Source organism: Coturnix japonica, chromosome 4, assembly GCF_001577835.2.
Source record: "Coturnix japonica isolate 7356 chromosome 4, Coturnix japonica 2.1, whole genome shotgun sequence".
NCBI lineage: Eukaryota > Metazoa > Chordata > Aves > Galliformes > Phasianidae > Coturnix > Coturnix japonica.
Genome location: NC_029519.1, coordinates 74591148 through 74611774, shown reverse-complemented (window position 1 = coordinate 74611774; position 20627 = coordinate 74591148). Strand labels below are relative to the sequence as shown.

Sequence of the window (20627 nt, the reverse complement as noted above, 5' to 3'; positions counted from 1 at the left end):
TCAGACAACTGGCGCTAGCAGTCAGTTATGACTTTTTACTCTCAGTACATAGTGTAGTCTGACTACATACCTTTCATCAGAAACGTTGAGAAGCATTTTGAGTGGCTAATCCTCAAATGAGAAAGTATGCTGTAGTAAAATGAGACTTTTTAAAGTTTCATAGTTTCATAGTTTCATAGTTTCGTGCGGGTTGGAAGGGACCTTAGAGATCATCGAGTCCAGCCCCCGGGATTCGAGCCTCTGTGTAGCAGAGCTACAAAGTTCTGTAACTTTGGGGAAAAAGTCACACGTTGTTCATATTGCTGAGCAGTCATTAAAATGAAGTGTGACTTCTTCAACATCTAGAAATCAGAACCAGGTATGTAAATATATCCTGAGGAAACTATCTGAGGTTATTCTTTAACAGATAGTAATATGATGCATGTGTTCATAACCTCACTTGTTATTTGGATGGTTGTCCTCTGAGGCTTGGGTTCTTCTCTGGAGCTTAAATTCAGCAGCAGGTTTTAGAAGTTTTCATAGGCTTAGCCTTCCAAAGTAGCTACCGCTGGTGCTTTTTCTTCTAGCTCTTAAGCAATAACTTTTCCACATATTTTAAATAAAACAGATGTTGGTAGTCAAGCATACATGAATTTAGAAGAACTTTTCTATAGTATAACTGAAAGTTGTTTTTCCTTTTTAGCACTGCATCATGAGCTTGTGTAGTAGCAGTTACAGTGAACTAGGTTTGCAATTAATTGTTGACCTCCTTACGCTGAAGAATAGCTCATACTGGCTAGTGAGGACAGAACTTCTGGAAACACTTGCAGAGGTGGATTTTCGGTAAGCGTTTATATTTTCCATGAACATTGTAACAACAAAGATTCTGTACATAGGATGCTGGAACCATAATGGAGAGCTTTTCCTTCTGAAAAATTTATGAGTTCCATAAAACTGGCTCAGATCGATCATTTGTGTAACAAATATGTGTCAAGTTCCTGGGACCAATAATACTGCATAGGAGATTTTAGCTTAATCTGTTTAACTAAAGTTATCTTTTAACAGTTAAGTTTGGAATGTGTTACCATCTTTGCTTTGTCTGGTACAATTGTGTAGGGTTAATAAAGGTTTTTAATAAGGAAATGTAATTCTTCTGTTACACTGGCCAGATAGTAGTTCAGCAAGTAACCTGCCTTTTCTAAAGCCAACCAAGTGTTTACTTTTTGGGTTTTCTCTGCAGCTGTTTTTTTCAATATAAACAAAATGCATATAAATAAAATACCCATAGCACTGAAGATAGAGTAACAACCTGTAATGTTAGCTAATACATCTTAAATTGATTTTTATCTTAGGCTAGTCAGCTTTTTGGAAGGAAAAACTGACAGCTTGCACAGAGGTGTTCATCATTATACTGGTGTAAGTAAATTATTCAATCAGTATGTATTTGTTTCTCAATTAAAATACCAGTGCAGTTTTGGTATTTCATGTTTAAATTTTATCAACACTGAGCGGTAAATGTTTTGTACGCGTTAGACTTGTGTTCTGACACTGCAATTGGAAAGATACTCTATTACATAGATACAAATATCTTTGTGTTCTCAGATCTGTTTTTGGTTATACTTGTTTTTAAAGTAAAAAACCTTTCTGCATTTCTGAATTATTTTTGCAATTTAGTGTAAAGATTATTGCACAGACTTGTATGACAAATCTTGCTGTTGCTCTTTTAACATTCTGGTGAAATGCTGGAAGTGTTCAATTTACTTCACTACTGTTTTATAGCTACTAAAACTTCAGGAGAGAGTGCTCAATGATGTTGTAATCTGTTTGCTTGGAGATGAAGATCCAAGAGTACGACATGTTGCTGCAGCTTCATTAATGAGGTATGTATTTATCTCAGAAAACAGTTTCTGAACTTTTTTGTTGTGGACATAAAATAACCTCATAGTGTTATGTTTATATTTAAGGAAGCCATAAGAGACAAATGCAACTTTGTTATATCTGGAGCATGCATCATTCTAAATTATCAGATGAGTTTGTTTTGCTTTTATTAGCATTACAGTTATGTTTATCTATTACATTTTGGGATCACCTTCTAATTTTCTGCTTATAACTTTGGAGGAGTGATTTGTTTAGTATCCTCACGGTAGTTGGCAGACTTTTGGGTCATCCTGACTTCCAAACATTGTTTCTTTGTAGCATATTTAAAAATTGTCATGCTCTTTGATTGTAGTAATGTAGCCAAACTTGTTAAAGGTGGCTGCTGTCTGTATGCTACAGCTGCAGTTACTGTCCAGAGGCACCAAACAGTAGCAATTAGTTGGTAGTTGATGTATTCAATTCAAGAATGCTGACAGAGACATACTTTAGAGAAGTGGCTGTTATAATGTGTATACGTAGAGATCCTATCTAAGACATACATATTTTTGAGCTACCATATGTGTAGAGTGCTTATTTTCTTTATTTAATCACAGTAGAAACCAGTTGTGTAAAGATGAATTCAGTGTAACAGTCCACTGTGAGTTTTACTATTTTAATTTAGTTTGATTAGGATGTGCAGCTTTCTGAATTGTGTATTACATAATTCCTAAATATTTTTCTTCTGGGCAATCCTGTCAAGGCTTGTTCCAAAGCTGTTTTATAACTGTGATCAAGGACAAGCTGATCCAGTTGTGGCAGTAGCAAGGGACCAAAGCAGCGTCTACCTGAAACTGCTAATGCATGAAACACAGCCTCCATCTCACTTTGCAGTGAGCACTATCACTAGGTATGTTGCATGGCTTGTCTCGCTTTAAAATGTAGATACGTTTCAATTAATAATGCCTATAACCGTATTTAAATCCTGCTTATGTATTCTTGACTCAATTTGTAGGAGTACCTGTGGTAGTTTTAGGTCACTATTTGTCCATTAAGTTGCAGTGTAAGTGCAATGTTACCAGCTAATTGTGTTCTTCAGGTATGTTAATCAGGGCTTATAGCTCTAAACATGAAGTGACTTCTGTCAGTTGTAGAAGTTCTCAACTATGTGCCTTTTCAATATATAATCTTGTTCATGTAACAGTGTTGTGTTTTTGAAACAGCAGAGTTTTGTGAGATGTACATTCTCTACAGTGGTGTGTGAGCATGCAGAAATGTTGATGGGTGTGAAAAAAAGCAGAGATTTATGCCAAACTGGTGATGATTTCTGGAAAACCTAGTTAAATGCTGAGTTGGTGTAGTGTTTCTGTTTGCTAACAAAGAAATTTGGTCAGTAAACTAAATATGAAAATTGAATAAGCTGGTATTTAGAATGTTCTCATGCTTTGTATTTCTTAATACACTTGAACAAGCTGTCCATAAAATCTGTAGTAGTAACTTGGGCCATGATCATTTTCCATTGAAGTACTTTTGAGCTTTAAGTACATGTTTTAGTACTATAAATATTTTTATTTCAGAACATATAGAGGTTACAATATGCTGCAAAATCCAACAGATGTCACTATGGAAAACAATCTTTCAAGAGTTGTTGCTGCAGTTTCCCATGCATTGACAATATCCACTACAAGATCACTTACGGTGAGTTTTCTTAGTTCCTATAGCAGTTGACCTGTGTATATGTATCTGCAGCTTTGCTATGGTGACAATAACAATATATTTAATTCTCACTTTTGAGGTATTTTGTTGTTGCTGACACTTCCAGTGATGAAACTGATTCATGCTTGGTTTTGACTTTTCAGTTTGGCTGCTGTGAAGCTTTGTGTCTTCTCTCCACAACCTTTCCAGTCTGCACATGGACTGTGGGATGGCACTGTGGGTATGTTCTTCATCCAGTATCCATGCTTCTAAAATTAATGTGTATGAAAGCATAGTGCTCTCACTTGGGTATCAGATGTTCCCATTTAGATACTTACTGTTAAGCTAAGCTGCTCTTCTGTATGAAGTTGTTCACTGTTACCTATCCCAGCTGAGACCAGGACAAGTATATATACAAGTATTTCTTCAGTAGCTTATAGTACATTCCTATTTAGGTTAGTATGCATACTTGCTAAAAAGATGTTTTGCATTTCTTTGTATGACTCTCAAAAGGCATTTCTACTCTTATTTAGCTCTTAGTATCCTGAAGCTTTATTACAATTTTTTAAAATTTTTCAATAATACTCCCTTTGCTTGTCATCAAGTCTTTTCTTCCCATTCCCATTCTGGGTATAAGTGTGGCATGTTTGGCGTGTGCTCTACAAGATGTCTTTTGTCTTAGATGACTAGACTGTGGATCTAGTTTTGTGAAGTGTTATAACAAGTGAAATAAATTAGTATGTTATCAGTACTTAACTCAGAAGTAAAATTAATGCACAGTGCTTTTAGGAGCAGGGTTGGTTATTTAATAGTGTATGTCTCCGTGGGTATTGTTAATATTTCTCATCCAAGCTGCTTAGAGCCAATTTTTAGCATTCTATCCTTTATCCTTTCTACTTCTAACCTAGTTTGCTGTGTTTTGAATATTCCTGCCTTATTCTTGCAGGGTTGCAACAACATTTTCTGTTCTAAATAGCTTAAAAAAAGAAGTTATATTTAAGATACACCAAGCATTCACAGATGATGCAGTGACATAACCTTTACCCTTTGTTCTGATCCTTACTTTACAAATTTTGAGCCCATGTTCATATTAATTTGGATTTTATTTTTGTTGCACGATGTGTTTTTCATACTGGAAAATAAGATTGCAAATTTGAACTTCTTATGTGAAACACGAGAATTTTACCAAAATTCTTTTCTGTCTTGAAACATTGACATTCCTGTGGATTAACAGCCATTGGAACTTCTGCATTCCTATATAAAATACAGCATTCTGTAATTTATGATTTTTAACTGTATGTATTCTAGTATTGTACAGGTCTAAATGTTTCATTTTCTGGATCCTGCACTGTGGTCGTAACCCCATGCAGTGCTACAGGCGTGGGCCCAAGTGGCAGGAAAGCTGCACAGCAGAAAAGGATCTGAGAATACTTGTTGACAGCTGGTTGAACATGAGCCTGCAGTGTTTCCAGGTGGCTAAGAAGCCTAATAGTGCAGCCAGCAGGACAGGGAGAGTGATGGTCCCTCTGTACTCTGCATGGGGAAGGCCACACCTTGAGTACTGTGTTCAGTTTTGGGCTCCTCACTACACAAAGAAAGACATTGAGGCTCTGAAGTGTGTCCAAAGATCAGTGAAGGTAGTAAAGGGTTTGGAGTGTGTCTTATGAGGAGCAGCTAAGGGAAATGGGTTTGTTTTGTTTTGAGAAAAGGAGGCTCAGGGATGATGTTACCGCACTCTGCACTCCGTTAGTACCTGATAAGGAGGTTGTAATGAGGTGAGAGTCAGTCTTTTCTCATGGGTAAAAGTGGTAGGACAAGAGGAAATGATTTTAAGTTGCTCCAGGGGAGGTTCAGTTTGGATATCAGGGAAAATTTCTTCTCAGAAAGACTGGTGAGGCGTTGGAACAGGCTGCCCAGGGAGGTGGTGGAGTCACCACCTGTGGAGGTGCTAAAGAAATATGCTCATGTGGCACTGAGTGACATGGTTTAATGGACACAGTGGAGATGGGTTGATGGCTGGGTCATTATTACAATTGCCTAAATTTTTCCTACTTTGCTATGTAGCAAAAATATTTTCATACAATACCTTACATCTCCTGTCCCTACTTTGCATATTTTCATTCTTTTTAACTGGAGATAGTTCTAAACTATAGCAGTTAGCAAGGAAACACTGAATTCATCTGTTGTTCAGTAGATGTCACTAGCACCTCTGGTACTTGCTATTTTTTCATAAATATAAAAAAAATAAAACACTCTTCAAGAATAAAAAAATATTTTCAGGTCTCTGCTGTATATGCTTTTTGAAACTCATAATCAAGTGTTAAATATGTTGTTCTTTAATAATGATTTTCTATTTTTTATTTTTAGTTTAGTGTTTTAATTTAACAGTGTTCCTGAGACTTCTCAGAAAAGAAATCATGACATTCCAAAATTGTATCTCTAGTGTTTCCCAGCCGAGTCCTTCAGATGATGCTCAGAAGGGCTGCACTATTGGAATGGCTGGCATGGTCCTCTCTCTTCTTTCATCAACATGGTTCCCTTTGGACCTTTCTGCTCATCAGGATGCTTTGATTTTGACTGGAAACTTGCTTGCAGGTAAGGCAGAGCAGAGAAATAGCAGTATGCTGTTACTTTTTTAATATTAGGATCAGAACACCTTAATCTTTCCCTCTTGGGCAAAATTCTTGGTAGATGGAGCAGAAAAAATAGGGATAGAACTTCATACCCGTGAGGTTTAAAACACTTCTAGACAGTAGGCTTTTTTCTTCTGAACAGCTAAATTTCATCCTCATTTGCTAGCTAGAAGCATGGATTGATTTCTGTATCCATGAAAACCAAAATGGTAACTGGTATCTAGTCATTATCTCTTCCCAGTCCTCTGTTTGTTCTAGAAGCTTAAATTTCTACTTGTTTTTTCAAGCCCTCTCTTGTGTTGTAAGAGCTTTATGCACTTTTGGGTTTAGAGTAATTTTCTGAAAATATTGGAGGATTTCACAGGGTTTTCTTGGCTGGTTTGCAGTTGCTTATTGCTTCATTAATAGCAATCAGATAGCGTGCACTTAAAAAATTTGCAAGCAATACCAGCCTTCAGTTGTTGCCAACGTTTTAAATTACAGACTTTGGTCTTCAGAATATCTTAAGAAATTGGAAATGTCTTCTAAGAACAAAGGTATAATTCCCTAATAATGACACTCAAAAATATATCAAGTATCCTGTGGAGTAATTGCCAGTTGAAAGAGTAGGGAGTGGGGAATAGTTGGCTAAAGGTCTAGGACTATAGAGAATTACAGATTGTATTGCTAAATGACTGTATGCATTCACACTGTATGCATTTATGAAAGCAGCAGCATAGCAAAGACAAAGGAAACGTTTTTGCTCCATTAATCACTTATAGGTAAGTACTTCAACTGCTTGCTAAGCATTTTCAGGTGTTCTTGTAAGAACATTGAAGTTCTGCAAGAGTTTCTATAGGTGAAACAGTCTTTGAAAATAAATCCGAAGCAAGTTAAGATTCATATATGTGTTACTAACTCTGCTTAAGTTGTGGGTTTTATAAATTTTATAAAGAGGAATTCTGTTTGCTTGGATATCACTACTCTCAGCTAAGGCAAGCTATTTAGATACTACCTCAAAGTTATAAATTTGCACTAATCGCAGAGGTGAAAATTCAGTATATTTATTGCAAGCTGGATATAAAGAGCTCTTTTTCTATTTGAATATCCATTCTTAAAGATGATAAGCATTCTTAATTCTCAAATTTATTTTTTTTTAATTGATCTGATTCCTGTTACAGCAAGTGCTCCCAAGTGTTTAAAGAACCCTTGGAGTGCTGAAGAAGATTCAAACCAAGGAGCTGCAAAGCAGGAAGAACCATGGCCAGCTCTGGCAGATCGAACTCTTGTTTCTTTGGTAGAACAGCTCTTTTCTCATCTGCTGAAGGTCATTAATATTTGTGCACATGTAATGGATGATGTTGCTCCTGGCCCAGCAGTGAAAGTACGTATTACAAACAAATAAAATTGCATGACTTAAATATTGTTGAGTTCAGTACTGTTTGAGGATAGGAATTTTAGAGCTATCAGAGGCAACTATCTGATTGCCTTCTTTGCGTGGTCATTTCACACCAGTATGCTGCTGAACTTCATGCTGCTCTCGCTCCCCCTTTTCGAAAATACAGGGGTTGAAGAAATGTTTATTTGTGAATGATCTCCTTTTCTGTATCTCAAGCATTAACTCTTGTCTTCTGAATGTCCTGCAGAAAATGTTTTGCTTTCTGAAATGAGTCATGAGATTTTTTGATGTTTGTTATTTTGAGGTACCTATGTTTTGAGACTGACTTAGTGACTATGAGGTAATGTTAGTAGGATTAGTGATTTCTAAATGTTTTAAAAATGTGTAAGTTTTATGTTTTTTACATTCTTTTATCTGGGATCAAAAGAACCTTTGACCATTGAGTTCTGTTTCTGATTGGCTTGTGCTAAAGTTGAGAAGAACAGTAGGGAATGTGTTAAAGTTCTTCCTTTTCACACAGGAAATACATGTCATAAACCTAAAAGTTGAGACATTTTGATTAAACCGACAGTCAAATAAAAGGTGGCTTAAAGTGTGAATATGCTTATATTTGTATAGAAGAACAAAAACTATTTTTGCATACATAATTAATAAAGCTTTTTTTATTATTATTATTCTAGGCAACATTACCTTCTCTCACAAACCCACCTTCTCTTAGTCCAATTCGGAGAAAGGGGAAAGAGAGGGAGCCTGTAGAGCAGGCTTCTGTGCCAATGAGCCCTAAAAAAGGTGGTGAAACTAGTCCAGGTAAGCATACATACTTAAATGGATACATTAAGTTGGAAGCTTAATAGGTGTATGAGTGAAGCTTAGAGAGTAGAAATATTTGAGTAGCTTGTCTTAAATTGTAGATGGAAGGGTTGTCTAATTTACTCTCAGAAGTTCAAATTATTTTCAGTATTGCATTGCAGGAAAAGCAACTGGTGGGTGGGAGCACTTCTTTGTTTTCTATGAAAAGTGACATTACTGTTTAGTTACAAGCAACTTCTGAATCCTTTTTCCCATTGTTTTTAGTTTTTGATTGCTAAGTTTCTGGTTGTACAATTTGTTTTCTGCAGTTTTCAAATATGCAGGCAGACCAAAAATTAGTGCTGTTAACTTGGACATATTGTTTAAAAATCAGATATGTTAAACTATATTGTGTGTAATGAGCAAAGTATTTTATGTTAATAAATAATATATTTTTAAGCTACTAGGCAAACTGATGCTAGTGGTCCTGTTCCAACAAGTAAATCATCTTCAATAGGAAGCTTTTATCATCTTCCATCCTATCTGAAGTTATATGATGTCTTGAAAGCAACCCATGCTAACTATAAGGTACTGTACGATATTTGATTGAATTAGAATATGCTTGAGCAGTTACTCTTATTTTCCTTTAACACAGTTCTGGCTCTGTTGAGGTAGTATTCCCAGGTGTTCTGTTACTAAGTTTACAAAGCCAGATAAAACCGATTCAACTGACTTAAACTGGGGAGCAGGATTCATTGAGAAGCTCAAACTGTCCACATCTTATGTAGTATTGAGGGTCTGATTTGCTTGATTTTGTAAGCAATAAATCCACCTTTTAAAACAAAACAAACTCCAAAACCTGATGAGCATTGTCATCATTGCTATTACTTACACTAAGCAATCTTTCACTGTTTTGCAGTGCCATATGGATTACAGTGTCTCTCAGCAGTTTATTCCAGGATGGGTAAATTGCTTTCTTCATTAGTGTGGATAATAAATGATGAATTCCCTGGAGGTGTAGTATTTTGATTTCTGCACTTCAGAGGGGTATATACTTAAGCACCTACTGTGTTTCTGAGAAATACCTTGTTGCCCCTCCAATATTTGTCAACGTTGTAGGCCTTCACAGATACTGCAAATACTGCCAGATGAAAGATCCTGTTCTTATTTTAGGCGAATTTTACCTTCAACAATTTACAAGGGAGTTTAAGCTTACGGTGGTGTTGATTGAATGACAGTGAAATTTTAGGAGACTGTTTTGTGTCAATACCTGTTTCTTTCTGCAATTTCTGTCTCCTTGTCCAATAACTATTAAGAAAAGATTTTATTTTTGTGACCAGGTTACTTTGGATCTCCAGAACACTAATGAAAAGTTTGGATGCTTCTTACGGTCTGCCTTAGATGTTCTGTCGCAAATCTTGGAACTTGCCACTCTTCAAGACATTGGAAAGGTATAAAATGTGTTTGGTTTCTGTTTATGTTTATTTGCGGTTAAATTGTCCCATTTGTTGTTCTTACCAGGAAGAAGCACATATTATGGATTTTAAAATTGTTGTAAAAGACAATAATCCAAGAAGGTGGTGTACTCTGGGTAAAATACTAAAGCAAATTTACTGCATTAAGTTGGTGCTCCTGAAAACTGTAGTAAATTTATACTTCCTTTGTTTCATGTAGAGAATTTTTTTCTCTTTCTTTGTCTTCAACAAAATAGTTTCACTTAAGTCATTCTTACTGCAGCAATATTGTGTACTTAAATACACTCACATTAAATATGAGAAGGACAAACATTCTCCTTTCTTCTCTTGTGTCTTGAAATTTTCATTAACTATGGTGTTGGGCATTGTGGTATTTCAAGAATAGCAAAGCTTTGTCCGATTTTCATATTGGTGCTTTTATATAATAAAGCAAAATACAATTATCTTGTTTTTCTGTTTTTTTTTTTGTTTTGTTTTGTTTTGTTTCTTTTAGTGTGTGGAAGAAATCCTGGGATATCTAAAATCATGTTTCAACAGAGAACCAACAATGGCAACAGTTTGTGTACAGCAGGTAAGGAGGTAACTTTGTGGTTACTGTAAGGCTTAACCTGATGTCCTGTGCTTATCAGCTGAATTCTGATTATGGCCTTTCATACTTTTGGGAGAGACAATGTGAAGAAATATTCATCATCTATTCTGAAACTTGATGCCATCTGGATAGCTTAGTTTCATCGTGAGCTGTTTCCAATTTGAATATCTTATTAAATTCTAAGAAAATAAGTTTTGTTTCCTACCTTACCAAACGTGTTCTATAGCCTTTTGACTATATCAGAAGAGCTGGAAAGCAAGGAAATGTCTTAATGATAGATTTCTGCAAGTTTCCAGGTGAGCATCTGGGCTCGAATCACCCCAGTTCAATTTTGGTGGGAAGAGAGCTTCAGTAGCCTGTTTTAAATTGCCACATGATTGTTTTTGCAAGTGAAATGTTTCCTTATCTTTTTTTTGGGCTGAGATGTAGATTGTTTCATTAATTCTCTTAACTTTTTTTCTGTTATCTTGTATTTGACAACATGATCCACAATTTGCACTTTCAGTTTGTGATGATCTTCCCTCTGTAGTTCTTTGGGAGGGTGAGGAGTCAAGTTTTGTGTGTCCTAAAACAATAATTTTTTTTTTCCCCCTTTTTTTTTTTTTTTTTTCTGTAGTTACTGAAAACATTATTTGGGACAAATCTGGCTTCTCAGTACGATGGCTTGTCTTCAAACACCAGCAAAGCTCAAGGCAAAGCTCAACGCTTAGGTTCTTCCAATTTAAGACCTGGTCTCTATCATTATTGCTTCATGGCACCATATACACATTTTACACAGGCACTTGCTGATGCAAGTCTAAGGAATATGGTTCAAGCTGAGCAAGAACATGATGCTTCAGGGTAATTTTTTTTTCTCTTTCAATATAATGTTGACTAGAACTAGAATTTTTTTTAGTGTTTTACATAAATGTAAATATCATATGTGAGTATTGTAAGTAATGTGAAATTACAGTACAGAGTGCTCTTTCTTGTAGATTTGAGTGTAGTATTTTTTCATGGCTGTCCTGGATGGAATGTTACTGATTATCGCTAGTGTGTTTCCCTAATCAAAGTTAAGTCATTAAAATGGGTATTGCTTACACTTTTTTCAAGTATGATAGTTTAAAGTAGATTTGAATATAATTATTTAATTGATTTTTTAGTTATACTGAACAGTCAGTGGTCTTAAAGGAAAGTCAGGAGAATGACTAAAAGACGCCAGAAATTCTTTCTCTGCTAGAAGTTTGTCTTCATATCTGCTTGATTCTGATCATAGCATAGTGTAGGTTGTTTCTGTTGATCTTTCCTTTTACTAAGATTCTTGAAGCAGTCAAGTAGGTTAAAGGTGGCATCAGATAAAAGTGCTTGTAAGGACCACTTGTTTATACACCTGGTTTTTTTAGTCTATGTTTTTTTTTTGTTTTATCACAGATGGTTCGATGTGCTGCAGAAAGTTTCTACACAGCTGAAAACTAATATTAGCAGTGCAGCAAAGCACCGTGCTGATAAGGTACTTGTGTCTATGTACTTCCTTCTGAATGTGATGTGCAGTACTTTTAAAACACTTTCCCCCCTTTACTTTTTACCTTTAAAAAGTAATTTGGTTTTGAATTGGACCTTTTCAAATTTTAGATTACTTCAAAATTTCTCTATTACAGAATGCTATTCACAATCACATTCGTTTATTTGAACCCCTTGTCATAAAAGCGTTGAAACAATACACAACAACAACATCAGTACAGCTGCAGAGACAAGTTTTGGACTTGCTTGCTCAACTGGTTCAGCTACGAGTTAACTACTGTCTTCTGGATTCGGATCAGGTTGGTACCTCATTATTTCTGCAAATGTATAAAACAAGGTTATCACCAGCAGGGCAGTTTTTCACAGTAAAAATATTTGCCACAATCCATTCATTGTAGTGTTGGTTAAAACAAAGACATGAAGCAAGATGAAACTTCCCAGCCAACTACAAAGAGCCTCAGATTCCTGGTTTTATATCAATACAAATGATTATATGCTCTGCAACAAGTATGTAAGAACTGTTCATCAGTTTGACTATAGAAGTAAGATATGTGGATGGTACAATTAGTATTGTTTTACTTGATAATATTTAATAAAAGTTTATTTACAAATAGTAAAATGGAATTTTACTATTCTACATTAAGAACATGGACTGGTAATGAACATTGTGGTTGATACATGTTACTTGATTTTGATGGTGAGGGAGAATATAGTGGTAAATACCAAAGTACTTGTGATTGTCCTTAAAAACACTAAATTTGTAACAAATAAGTTTAATTTTTATTCACTATAGTATTTGCAGTATTTTTATAAAGTAGTATGAGTTGCAGTTGTAACTTCCTTGTAAATTATTGCACAGATTTGCAATACGTGAATGCTGGATATGAGACTTTTTGATTGATTCCTGATTTTTTGGCATTAATGCCTCAAAGAGTGAGAGATAAAGTTATATTGTTAAATATACAACATTTACAGCTAAAATTCAGCCTAAATTCATGTAAACTGTAATGAACGTAACAGTAGTCGGTATCATCATGAGATTCTCAAGGGCTTTTGTGATTTTAGAGGAAGCATTTCTTAAAATACAAGTGAACTGTAAGTATAAATGATTTTCAATGCATGCCTCTTCTTTTTCTCCTGCCAAAGCTCACACTTCTGGAACTCTGTCAAAAAATTTCAAGTGTGAATTAATGTTTCTGTTGTATAACATTTTAACTTTCATTCTCTCTACAGGTGTTTATTGGATTTGTGCTAAAGCAGTTTGAATACATTGAAGTAGGACAGTTCAGGTATGAAATTAGAAAAGATTCTTTGAAAATATGGAGTTTACAGTTCCTAATCTGACGTATGTAGTGATTAGATTGGCTGGCTATTTCTGCTTTATGAGAAAAGGTAGTTAGATTCCAGGCAATGAACCTGTGTATTTTCTGCCTCCAGCTGTAGACTTTTCAGAAGATTTAGATTCCCTGTGGTTGAAGGAGCTACGTTGTGCTGTTACTCAGTTTTATGTTTTAGAATTGTTTATTTGGGAAATCCCCCACAGTTTTGCTTTCAGAAATCAGCTCTTGATAGGATTCAGCTGCTAAAGGGAGAGCTGTTGTGGACTCAGGATGAATCTGTTTTGTATTCTGAACAACTGCTACTCTTTGTTTTGTTGTACCTGTCATCATAAGCAGTGCAATGGAATTTTTGTCAGCCATTTCTCTTATTGTGTGCGTTAATTAGTATGCTATAATTTAGTAACTGAGCAATTGTCTAAATCTGAAATATATGAATTCATTTGGAAAAACACAGTAGTAAAGAATGAGGCACAAATTACTGAAATACCACATAGAAGCAGAAAAAGCACTTGTTTAAAAGATTCTTAGTGGAAACAGATTCATTTCTACTAAACAGTTGTGCAATTCAAACTTGACGTTTTTGTTGTTTATTTTCAGGGAGTCTGAAGCAATTATTCCAAATATCTTCTTTTTCTTGGTGTTGCTGTCTTACGAGCGGTATCATTCCAAACAGATAATTGGGATTCCAAAGATCATTCAGCTGTGTGATGGCATCATGGCCAGTGGAAGGAAAGCTGTTACGCACGGTAATTTAAAAAACAAGACAAAACAAAATAAAGAACTCTGCAAAAATTAGTGATAGTTTAGTGATAAGTTAAAACCGCTACTGAGTACTAAGCTGTAGTTTGTTATACCCCAGTAATGTTAGTCCACAACAGTATTTCAAAGCTATATTTTGAAGACCTTGATTTTGATTCTTAGCTCCCTTTCATCCACTTTCATCTTTTAAATAGTCATCTGTGTTATACTTACCAGTGATTCTGCTGGAAAACTTTTTTTGAAAGATCTTTTTATATCTCTGAGAATGGGCAGATGTGTATGTAATATAGTCTTTGTTATACTAGAAGTAAAAAGACTTCTCTGCGTGGGAAGCTTTTTTTGTAGGGAAGGGGAAAAAAACCAAAGCACAGTTTACTTTTAGTAGTTAAGTTGTTAGATGCTGCTCAAGAATGGCTTTTCTCATGCTAAAGCAACAAAAAAATCTCATTTTAGCAATACCAGCTCTGCAGCCCATTGTTCATGATCTGTTTGTGTTAAGAGGAACAAATAAAGCTGATGCTGGAAAAGAGTTGGAGACCCAGAAGGAGGTGGTGGTGTCAATGCTGCTGAGACTTATTCAGTACCATCAGGTAAAAGAGGACAACCATATCCTTGTTTATGTTCTTTGAAAATGTAATGTTGTTTTAAATGTTAAAAAGCGATCAGGATATGCTGGTAATCTTTTTATGCAGATCCTGAATAGCTAGACTCTGTGATCATTATGTGGAGAGTATGCAAAGATTTTTGGAGTTGGGAAAGGCTTTTGCACAATGAATCATTGTTGCAAGTCAAATAAATGCGTGTTAGATCTCAGGCAGGCCTAGGTAACAAAGCCCTGAAAAGCTCCTTTTTCATGAGAAAGCTCTTGGAAAGAAAATCACCTGTTAGTTTTTGTTTTGTTTGTTTTTTTGATTGGCTAAGTTTCTGATGCTGAACCACTTGATTATGCTTTATAATTGCTCTGCCTAACTCATTTTCTGAACCAGATTCTTGTGTCCCACTTCCCAGTCATTAAATTAACATTCCTGCCTGCTGTGCTTTTGGCTTACCTCCCTCTGTGAAAACACTGTTTCCCTAACCCTCAAGCCAGAAACACGTTCAAATACAGAATGTGATCCTTGCCATTGGTGTGTTCCATTATAGACTTTCTTTTAAAGTTTTATTTGAAAGTGATTTATCCCAGATAAATAAGTTCAATAAGGAAGACTGTAAGTGTGGAAAATTGCTTTCTTCCCTCCCTTCCCCTTTTGCTGAGTATGTGGTACAGCACTCAGCTTTACTGCTCTTTTTTCTGTTGACAGTATTTTGACAAAGGCAGTTTAAGAAGGACTAGAAAAGCATTTTATTTCAAGTTTGTAGAAAAAAATATGGAAAATTCTTCTTACAAGAATTTAAAAGTTAAAAAAAAAAATTGTTGCAAGTAAGAACAAAATTTTAATCTGAAAATTATATTTTAAAATATTGTCTGGTTTCTCATGCAGATTTTCTTTTCTTTGTTATCTTCTTGATAAAGCAGTAGATATTTTGCCTGTTACTGTATTACTTGAATGTTTCCTGATAGCGTGAGTGTTTACTTGCATTCTTTTCCTCAGGTGCTGGAAATGTTCATCTTAGTATTGCAACAGTGTCATAAAGAAAATGAAGACAAATGGAAAAGGTTATCTCGGCAAATAGCTGACATTATTCTCCCAATGCTTGCAAAACAACAGGTTGTGTGTGGTTTTTTTTTTGTGTGTGTGTTTTGGTTTTTTTTAAACTATGAATATCCCAACTAATCATTATAGTAATTGCTGTAATAATAGCTTTGAGTTTCGTGATTTCTGTATTTTCTTTAAAGTGTGCCCACCTTACCTGGAAGATAATTACTGTAGATTAAATTGTTGAAGTATGTGCAGCACTTTTTACGCTGTTCCTAGGTAAAGCTCTTACTCCTTTACCTACACAATTGTATGTTACTCAAAGCACTTAATAATGGTGTGAGGATTCTCCCATTGTTACAGAATGTAAAAATTATTTTTTTCTTAACTACAGTGGGTCTAATGGCACTTCTTTTAGTGAAGAGAGTGAAATCCCATCACCTAAAACTCCATTTATTAATCTATGAATCATAAAATATTTGAAGCTGAAGCAGACTTCTAGAGATTTGTTGTCTTCTCAAAGCAATGTTTACTGGAGTAGGCTGCTTAGGAGCAGGTGCAGTCAAATTTTTGGCACCATTACTTCCAACCTCTTCCAGTGTTAGAACAGCCTCATAGGGAGCTCTCGTCTGTGGTCAGATAACTGTGCACAGTTAAGATCCCTCAGAGCCTGCTCCAAGCCCTTAATAATCTATCCAGCTTTGTGGCGTGCATATGTCTGTCTTAACAGAGAGCCCAGAACTGGACTGTGAGTTGGGGGTTAGAGTAGACCCTTTGTATCTGGGGAGAAGGCACTGTTTCACTGAGGGGAACATTAAGATGTTCTTTACTCTTTGATGGCAGATTCTCCTTCCTATGAGACGATTATATGGTGGAGAATAGTGGGGAGTAATTAGGATTAGACAGTTTTTGAGAGGAGATAAAATGCTGACAAATTAAGTTGCTTTTGCTGTGTTTTGTATGAATCTGTGCATATACTTCAACTATCAAATTTAATTGGCAAGAAGTCACTCAGACTTTGAGTTCAAACCTTTGCTTTTTGTGATCAGCTGTTTTGTAACTGAACCATTGAGGTAACTACTTCAGTTTCCACTGTGTAATTTGTGTAACTCCATTAGTAATCCATAGTGATAGTTATAGATTAGTTTTGTGGTTTTCTTTTTCAGATGCACATAGATTCTCATGATGCTCTGGGAGTACTGAACACTTTGTTTGAAATTCTGGCTCCTTCTTCCCTTCGCCCTGTTGACATGCTTTTAAGAAGTATGTTTGTTACTCCTAAAACAATGGTAAGTAGGAACTTGATAATGCAAGTAAAATGTTTCTAGATAAATAGTAAAAGTGGATGTTTAAAGAGAAGTGAGATTCTTGTGTCCTTAATGCAAAACAAAGCAGTGTGTATTTCTATCTTTCTGTTTTGCAGTGTGAAGTTGAAGTGCCTGAAGCTTTTAGGAAGGAATTAATCACAATTAATATTATTTACCATCTGGGTGCATTTTATACAGAAATTTCTGCTTATAGATTACTTACTTTCATTTTGTATTTTTAGGATCAGGAATGTAGAGAAACACAGTTACAGTAAATTTGAGAATGCAATGTATAATAGGTAAATCACATTTTTCTTATTCCAATGCTGGTACTAGTTTGACAATTGAGACTGTTAATCTCTTTGAAGACTTGCTTTAGTAGGTTTGAATATATTCTGATGCTGTGTTGAATACTTGTGAAGCTGTATAAAATCAGACAGATGAGAATGGAGCAAGCAGAAAAACCTTTTATGTTTGTGTATTCAAAACATTGTTTTCATGGTAATGGTCAAACCTATCCAGTCTAACAATCTGTATTTTCTTTTATGTTTGTTAGGCGTCAGTGAGCACTGTCCAGCTGTGGATTTCTGGAATTTTAGCTATCCTTAGAGTTCTCATTTCACAATCCACAGAAGACATAGTTCTATCTCGTGTTCAGGAGCTTTCTTTCTCACCATATTTGATTTCACGTCAAGCAATTAACAGACTGAGACATGGTGAAAATAACATATCTGCACAGGAGGATCACACCGAGGTTAAACAGACTAAATATCTGCCTGAAGAGACATTTTCTAGGTATGGTGCCTTGGCTCACTTAAGGGAATGATAAAGGTTTCTGAGAAATCAAAAATATATTATGAAATATATATGGATACATATGTAACTATTAATAAGTTGAGTTTTCAATATAGACTTCGCAGTATTCTGATGCCTCTTCTTAAGCCAAGTGAAAGACCTACTGGAACTGTCAAGATGGGTGAATTCTGCCCTTGTTAAAATCAGGTCCAAAGCTTTAACTTATTCCATCTTCTGTAGGGCTTAAAAAGTGAATTAACCCCACAGTAGAAGCCTGTGTTCCATACTGAAATTTTGGCTGCAAATAAGATTCAAAGTGGTTAAGTTAGTCCTGCTTTTTATTTCCTACTTCTTGAGGGCTGGCTTTGTTTAGTTAGCTTCCCATGCTGAAGCTGTCTAAGAAAGACACTTAAGCAAAAGAAGCATGGAGGGATAGTGTTTTTATTTTGTTTACATAAAGTTTATCATTAAGATATCCCATCTTGATGTGGTGGGAAGCATTTGAAATAGCCGTTCATTTGAGAAACTAAAAAGTTTTTACTTGAGTGTGGAATTCCAGATAAAAAGAAAACGCATCTGTTTTTCATCTTACTGTGGGGGTGAAGGGCAGACGGAAAAGGGACATCTGGACTTCCTTAAAATGATCTTATGTCCAACAGGAGTGAGTTGGAAAATGATCATGGCTGGGAGCAAGGATTGTTCATTGCAGACACCCTTTTGGTGCTTTCTTTTGATATTTTACCTGGCTGAAGGTTTGATACAGTCATAGAGTGAGTGAGAACAAATGAGACAGCAAACAGCTGAGTTGCTATAACTTACTGAGTTCCTCCTTCCTCAGCTGAGCTGTAGTAACTGTCAGTTTGTTTAACTCATCGCAAATCACTGTAAAGACACTACATCAATTTGGATGTTTGCTGTGTAAGTGTGGTGGGCTGGTAAATCCATGCTATCACTTAATACTTCAGCTAGTGAGTAGGTAACACAGCTTCATTGAGTAATTGTTGAATACTTACGATCATCTGCCCATAGCAATAACATCATGTTTTAGGTCAACCTTTAGTATCATTCACCGTTTTATTTAGGATGAATGCGCAATAGTTTTTTATCTTGATTCTAAACTTACTGAGTTTTATAGGCAGACATCATGTTGTTTTGAAACAAGTTGCAGTGATGGTTTTCCTATTGACTGTATTCTTGTGTTTTCAAGGTTCTTGTTACAGCTGGTTGGTATTCTACTTGAGGATATTGTTACCAAACAAGTGAAGGTGGACATGAATGAGCAGCAACATACTTTCTATTGCCAGGAGCTGGGCACTTTGCTTATGTGCTTAATACATATCTTCAAATCAGGTAATACTTGAAGCCGTGCCTTATGCAGTTTGCAGTGGCAAGGATTTTTGAGTTCTGAAACAACTTTTGAATGAGTTAAAGAACTAATGAGAAGCAGCGTGTAGGTGCATAAGACTTTCTATCCTACATACTGTGAAGAACTTTGAAATTTTATCCTCGTGAATACAGGGCCCACTTTTCATATTTCTTATGTAAAAACTGTAGTGACTTTTCATTATTTCTTTTAACTGTCTAATACTTCAAAGTTTACAAATGCAAACCATTTCAAATCTATGGCTGCATCTTCTGTAGTTCATCTTAATTTGAAGGGCTGGTAGCTCAAAGCCAAAGTGCTTAAAGTACTGAGTTACTGAACCCTGGGGGCAGTTTCATGACAAGGTAGCTTTCTGTTCTTTATCATAATTAAAAAACCAAAACACAAAACAAAACACCAAAGAACCAAAAAAGTCAAAATAGTATTGTTTCTGCTAACTGCTCTGTTCTTAAGGTTTATGGGGTTTATGAGCGTATACCCAGTTCATTCTGTGGCTGGCAGTTTTAGTGTTCTACCTAGTCATCTAAGGGAGCAACCTGGAGTAGTGTTCTTCCCCAGTAAGTTAAGCAGATCTTTTTGTGTCACTGTCCCAGCCATCTTCTCCTTCTCAGAAAGTTCTTTTCTTTTCTGTGTGTTAGATATCAGACATGTAATTCTTCATTCTACAGCCCTGTCTATAAACGGAAGTTATACAGTACTTCCTTACTTAGTAGATGTGAATAACAAAAAAGTGAATATCAAACACTGCTTCTAAACGTTTAGCATGATTCTATTTTGTGTCCAACACCCTTTAATCTTTTTAAGCTCTTCCTGCAGGTGTCAGCTATGAAGTCCTTTCTTGACAAAAATCTTCATTCTGCTGCTATCATTGCTAGCAGCTGCTTCTTGCAGCTCTGGATATAGTTAGTGATCATTCTGTATTTCCATGTACCCATTGCTATTGTAGTTACTATTTTGACAGCCTCATATATATGCTGTTAATTGCTGTTATTGAGCAAAAATTTGCAATGCAAATGATGAAAAATAACCTATGCCAAAATGATTTGGAGTAAGTGATTAAATGGAATTGAGCCAAGACCAGTGAAATTAGTTAATTAAGCTGGTGACTGAAATCAGGGAAGTAGGTACCTTTAGCAGCTGGAAATGGTGAAAGAGGAAAGGGAAGGTTCCAGCCAGTTCTTCTGCAGCAACTGGCTTCCAAGATGCATTTGTCTTGCCAAATACTATGTAGAAACTGTCATCATGAATAAAAATTAAATATTAAAATGTTCATGCAAAGCACTGGGATACATGTACTGCATGATCTCTAAAAATCACTACAAATCCCCTCTAAGGACTAATAGTAATGTGGTTACCATATATGGTGTTACAGAGCAGAAGTAGAGTTCTTCAGATGCATGAGTTGTATTTTCTTGTTTTTTATTTTCATGTTTTTTCCTTTCAGGTTTAGGCTTAGATTTAATTAAGTATGTGGTTTTATGCTACTTGTTCAGTTTTTGTTGAATTTATAATT

At 35.6% G+C, this 20627-nt stretch overlaps 1 protein-coding gene across 4 annotated transcripts in view; it reads left to right on the top strand.

Annotated features, from left to right (window-relative positions):
* HTT (huntingtin) overlaps positions 1 to 20627 on the top strand; it is a 68779-nt gene that overhangs the window by 21108 nt on the left and 27044 nt on the right. For all 4 annotated transcript variants that reach the window (XR_001555253.2, XM_015862635.2, XM_015862634.2 and 1 more), the window contains 22 exons: positions 683 to 822; positions 1332 to 1395; positions 1759 to 1859; positions 2597 to 2743; positions 3411 to 3531; positions 3693 to 3769; positions 5972 to 6123; positions 7322 to 7524; positions 8220 to 8346; positions 8789 to 8916; positions 9669 to 9779; positions 10297 to 10374; positions 11009 to 11232; positions 11803 to 11881; positions 12030 to 12191; positions 13126 to 13181; positions 13830 to 13978; positions 14445 to 14581; positions 15584 to 15700; positions 16795 to 16917; positions 17492 to 17730; positions 18938 to 19080. Coding sequence is in view for 3 of the 4 variants with exons in the window: in XM_015862635.2 (XP_015718121.1) it covers positions 683 to 822; positions 1332 to 1395; positions 1759 to 1859; positions 2597 to 2743; positions 3411 to 3531; positions 3693 to 3769; positions 5972 to 6123; positions 7322 to 7524; positions 8220 to 8346; positions 8789 to 8916; positions 9669 to 9779; positions 10297 to 10374; positions 11009 to 11232; positions 11803 to 11881; positions 12030 to 12191; positions 13126 to 13181; positions 13830 to 13978; positions 14445 to 14581; positions 15584 to 15700; positions 16795 to 16917; positions 17492 to 17730; positions 18938 to 19080 (2878 nt within the window). In the remaining variant the exon portion in view is untranslated. The remainder of the gene's footprint in view (positions 1 to 682; positions 823 to 1331; positions 1396 to 1758; positions 1860 to 2596; positions 2744 to 3410; positions 3532 to 3692; positions 3770 to 5971; positions 6124 to 7321; positions 7525 to 8219; positions 8347 to 8788; positions 8917 to 9668; positions 9780 to 10296; positions 10375 to 11008; positions 11233 to 11802; positions 11882 to 12029; positions 12192 to 13125; positions 13182 to 13829; positions 13979 to 14444; positions 14582 to 15583; positions 15701 to 16794; positions 16918 to 17491; positions 17731 to 18937; positions 19081 to 20627) is intronic.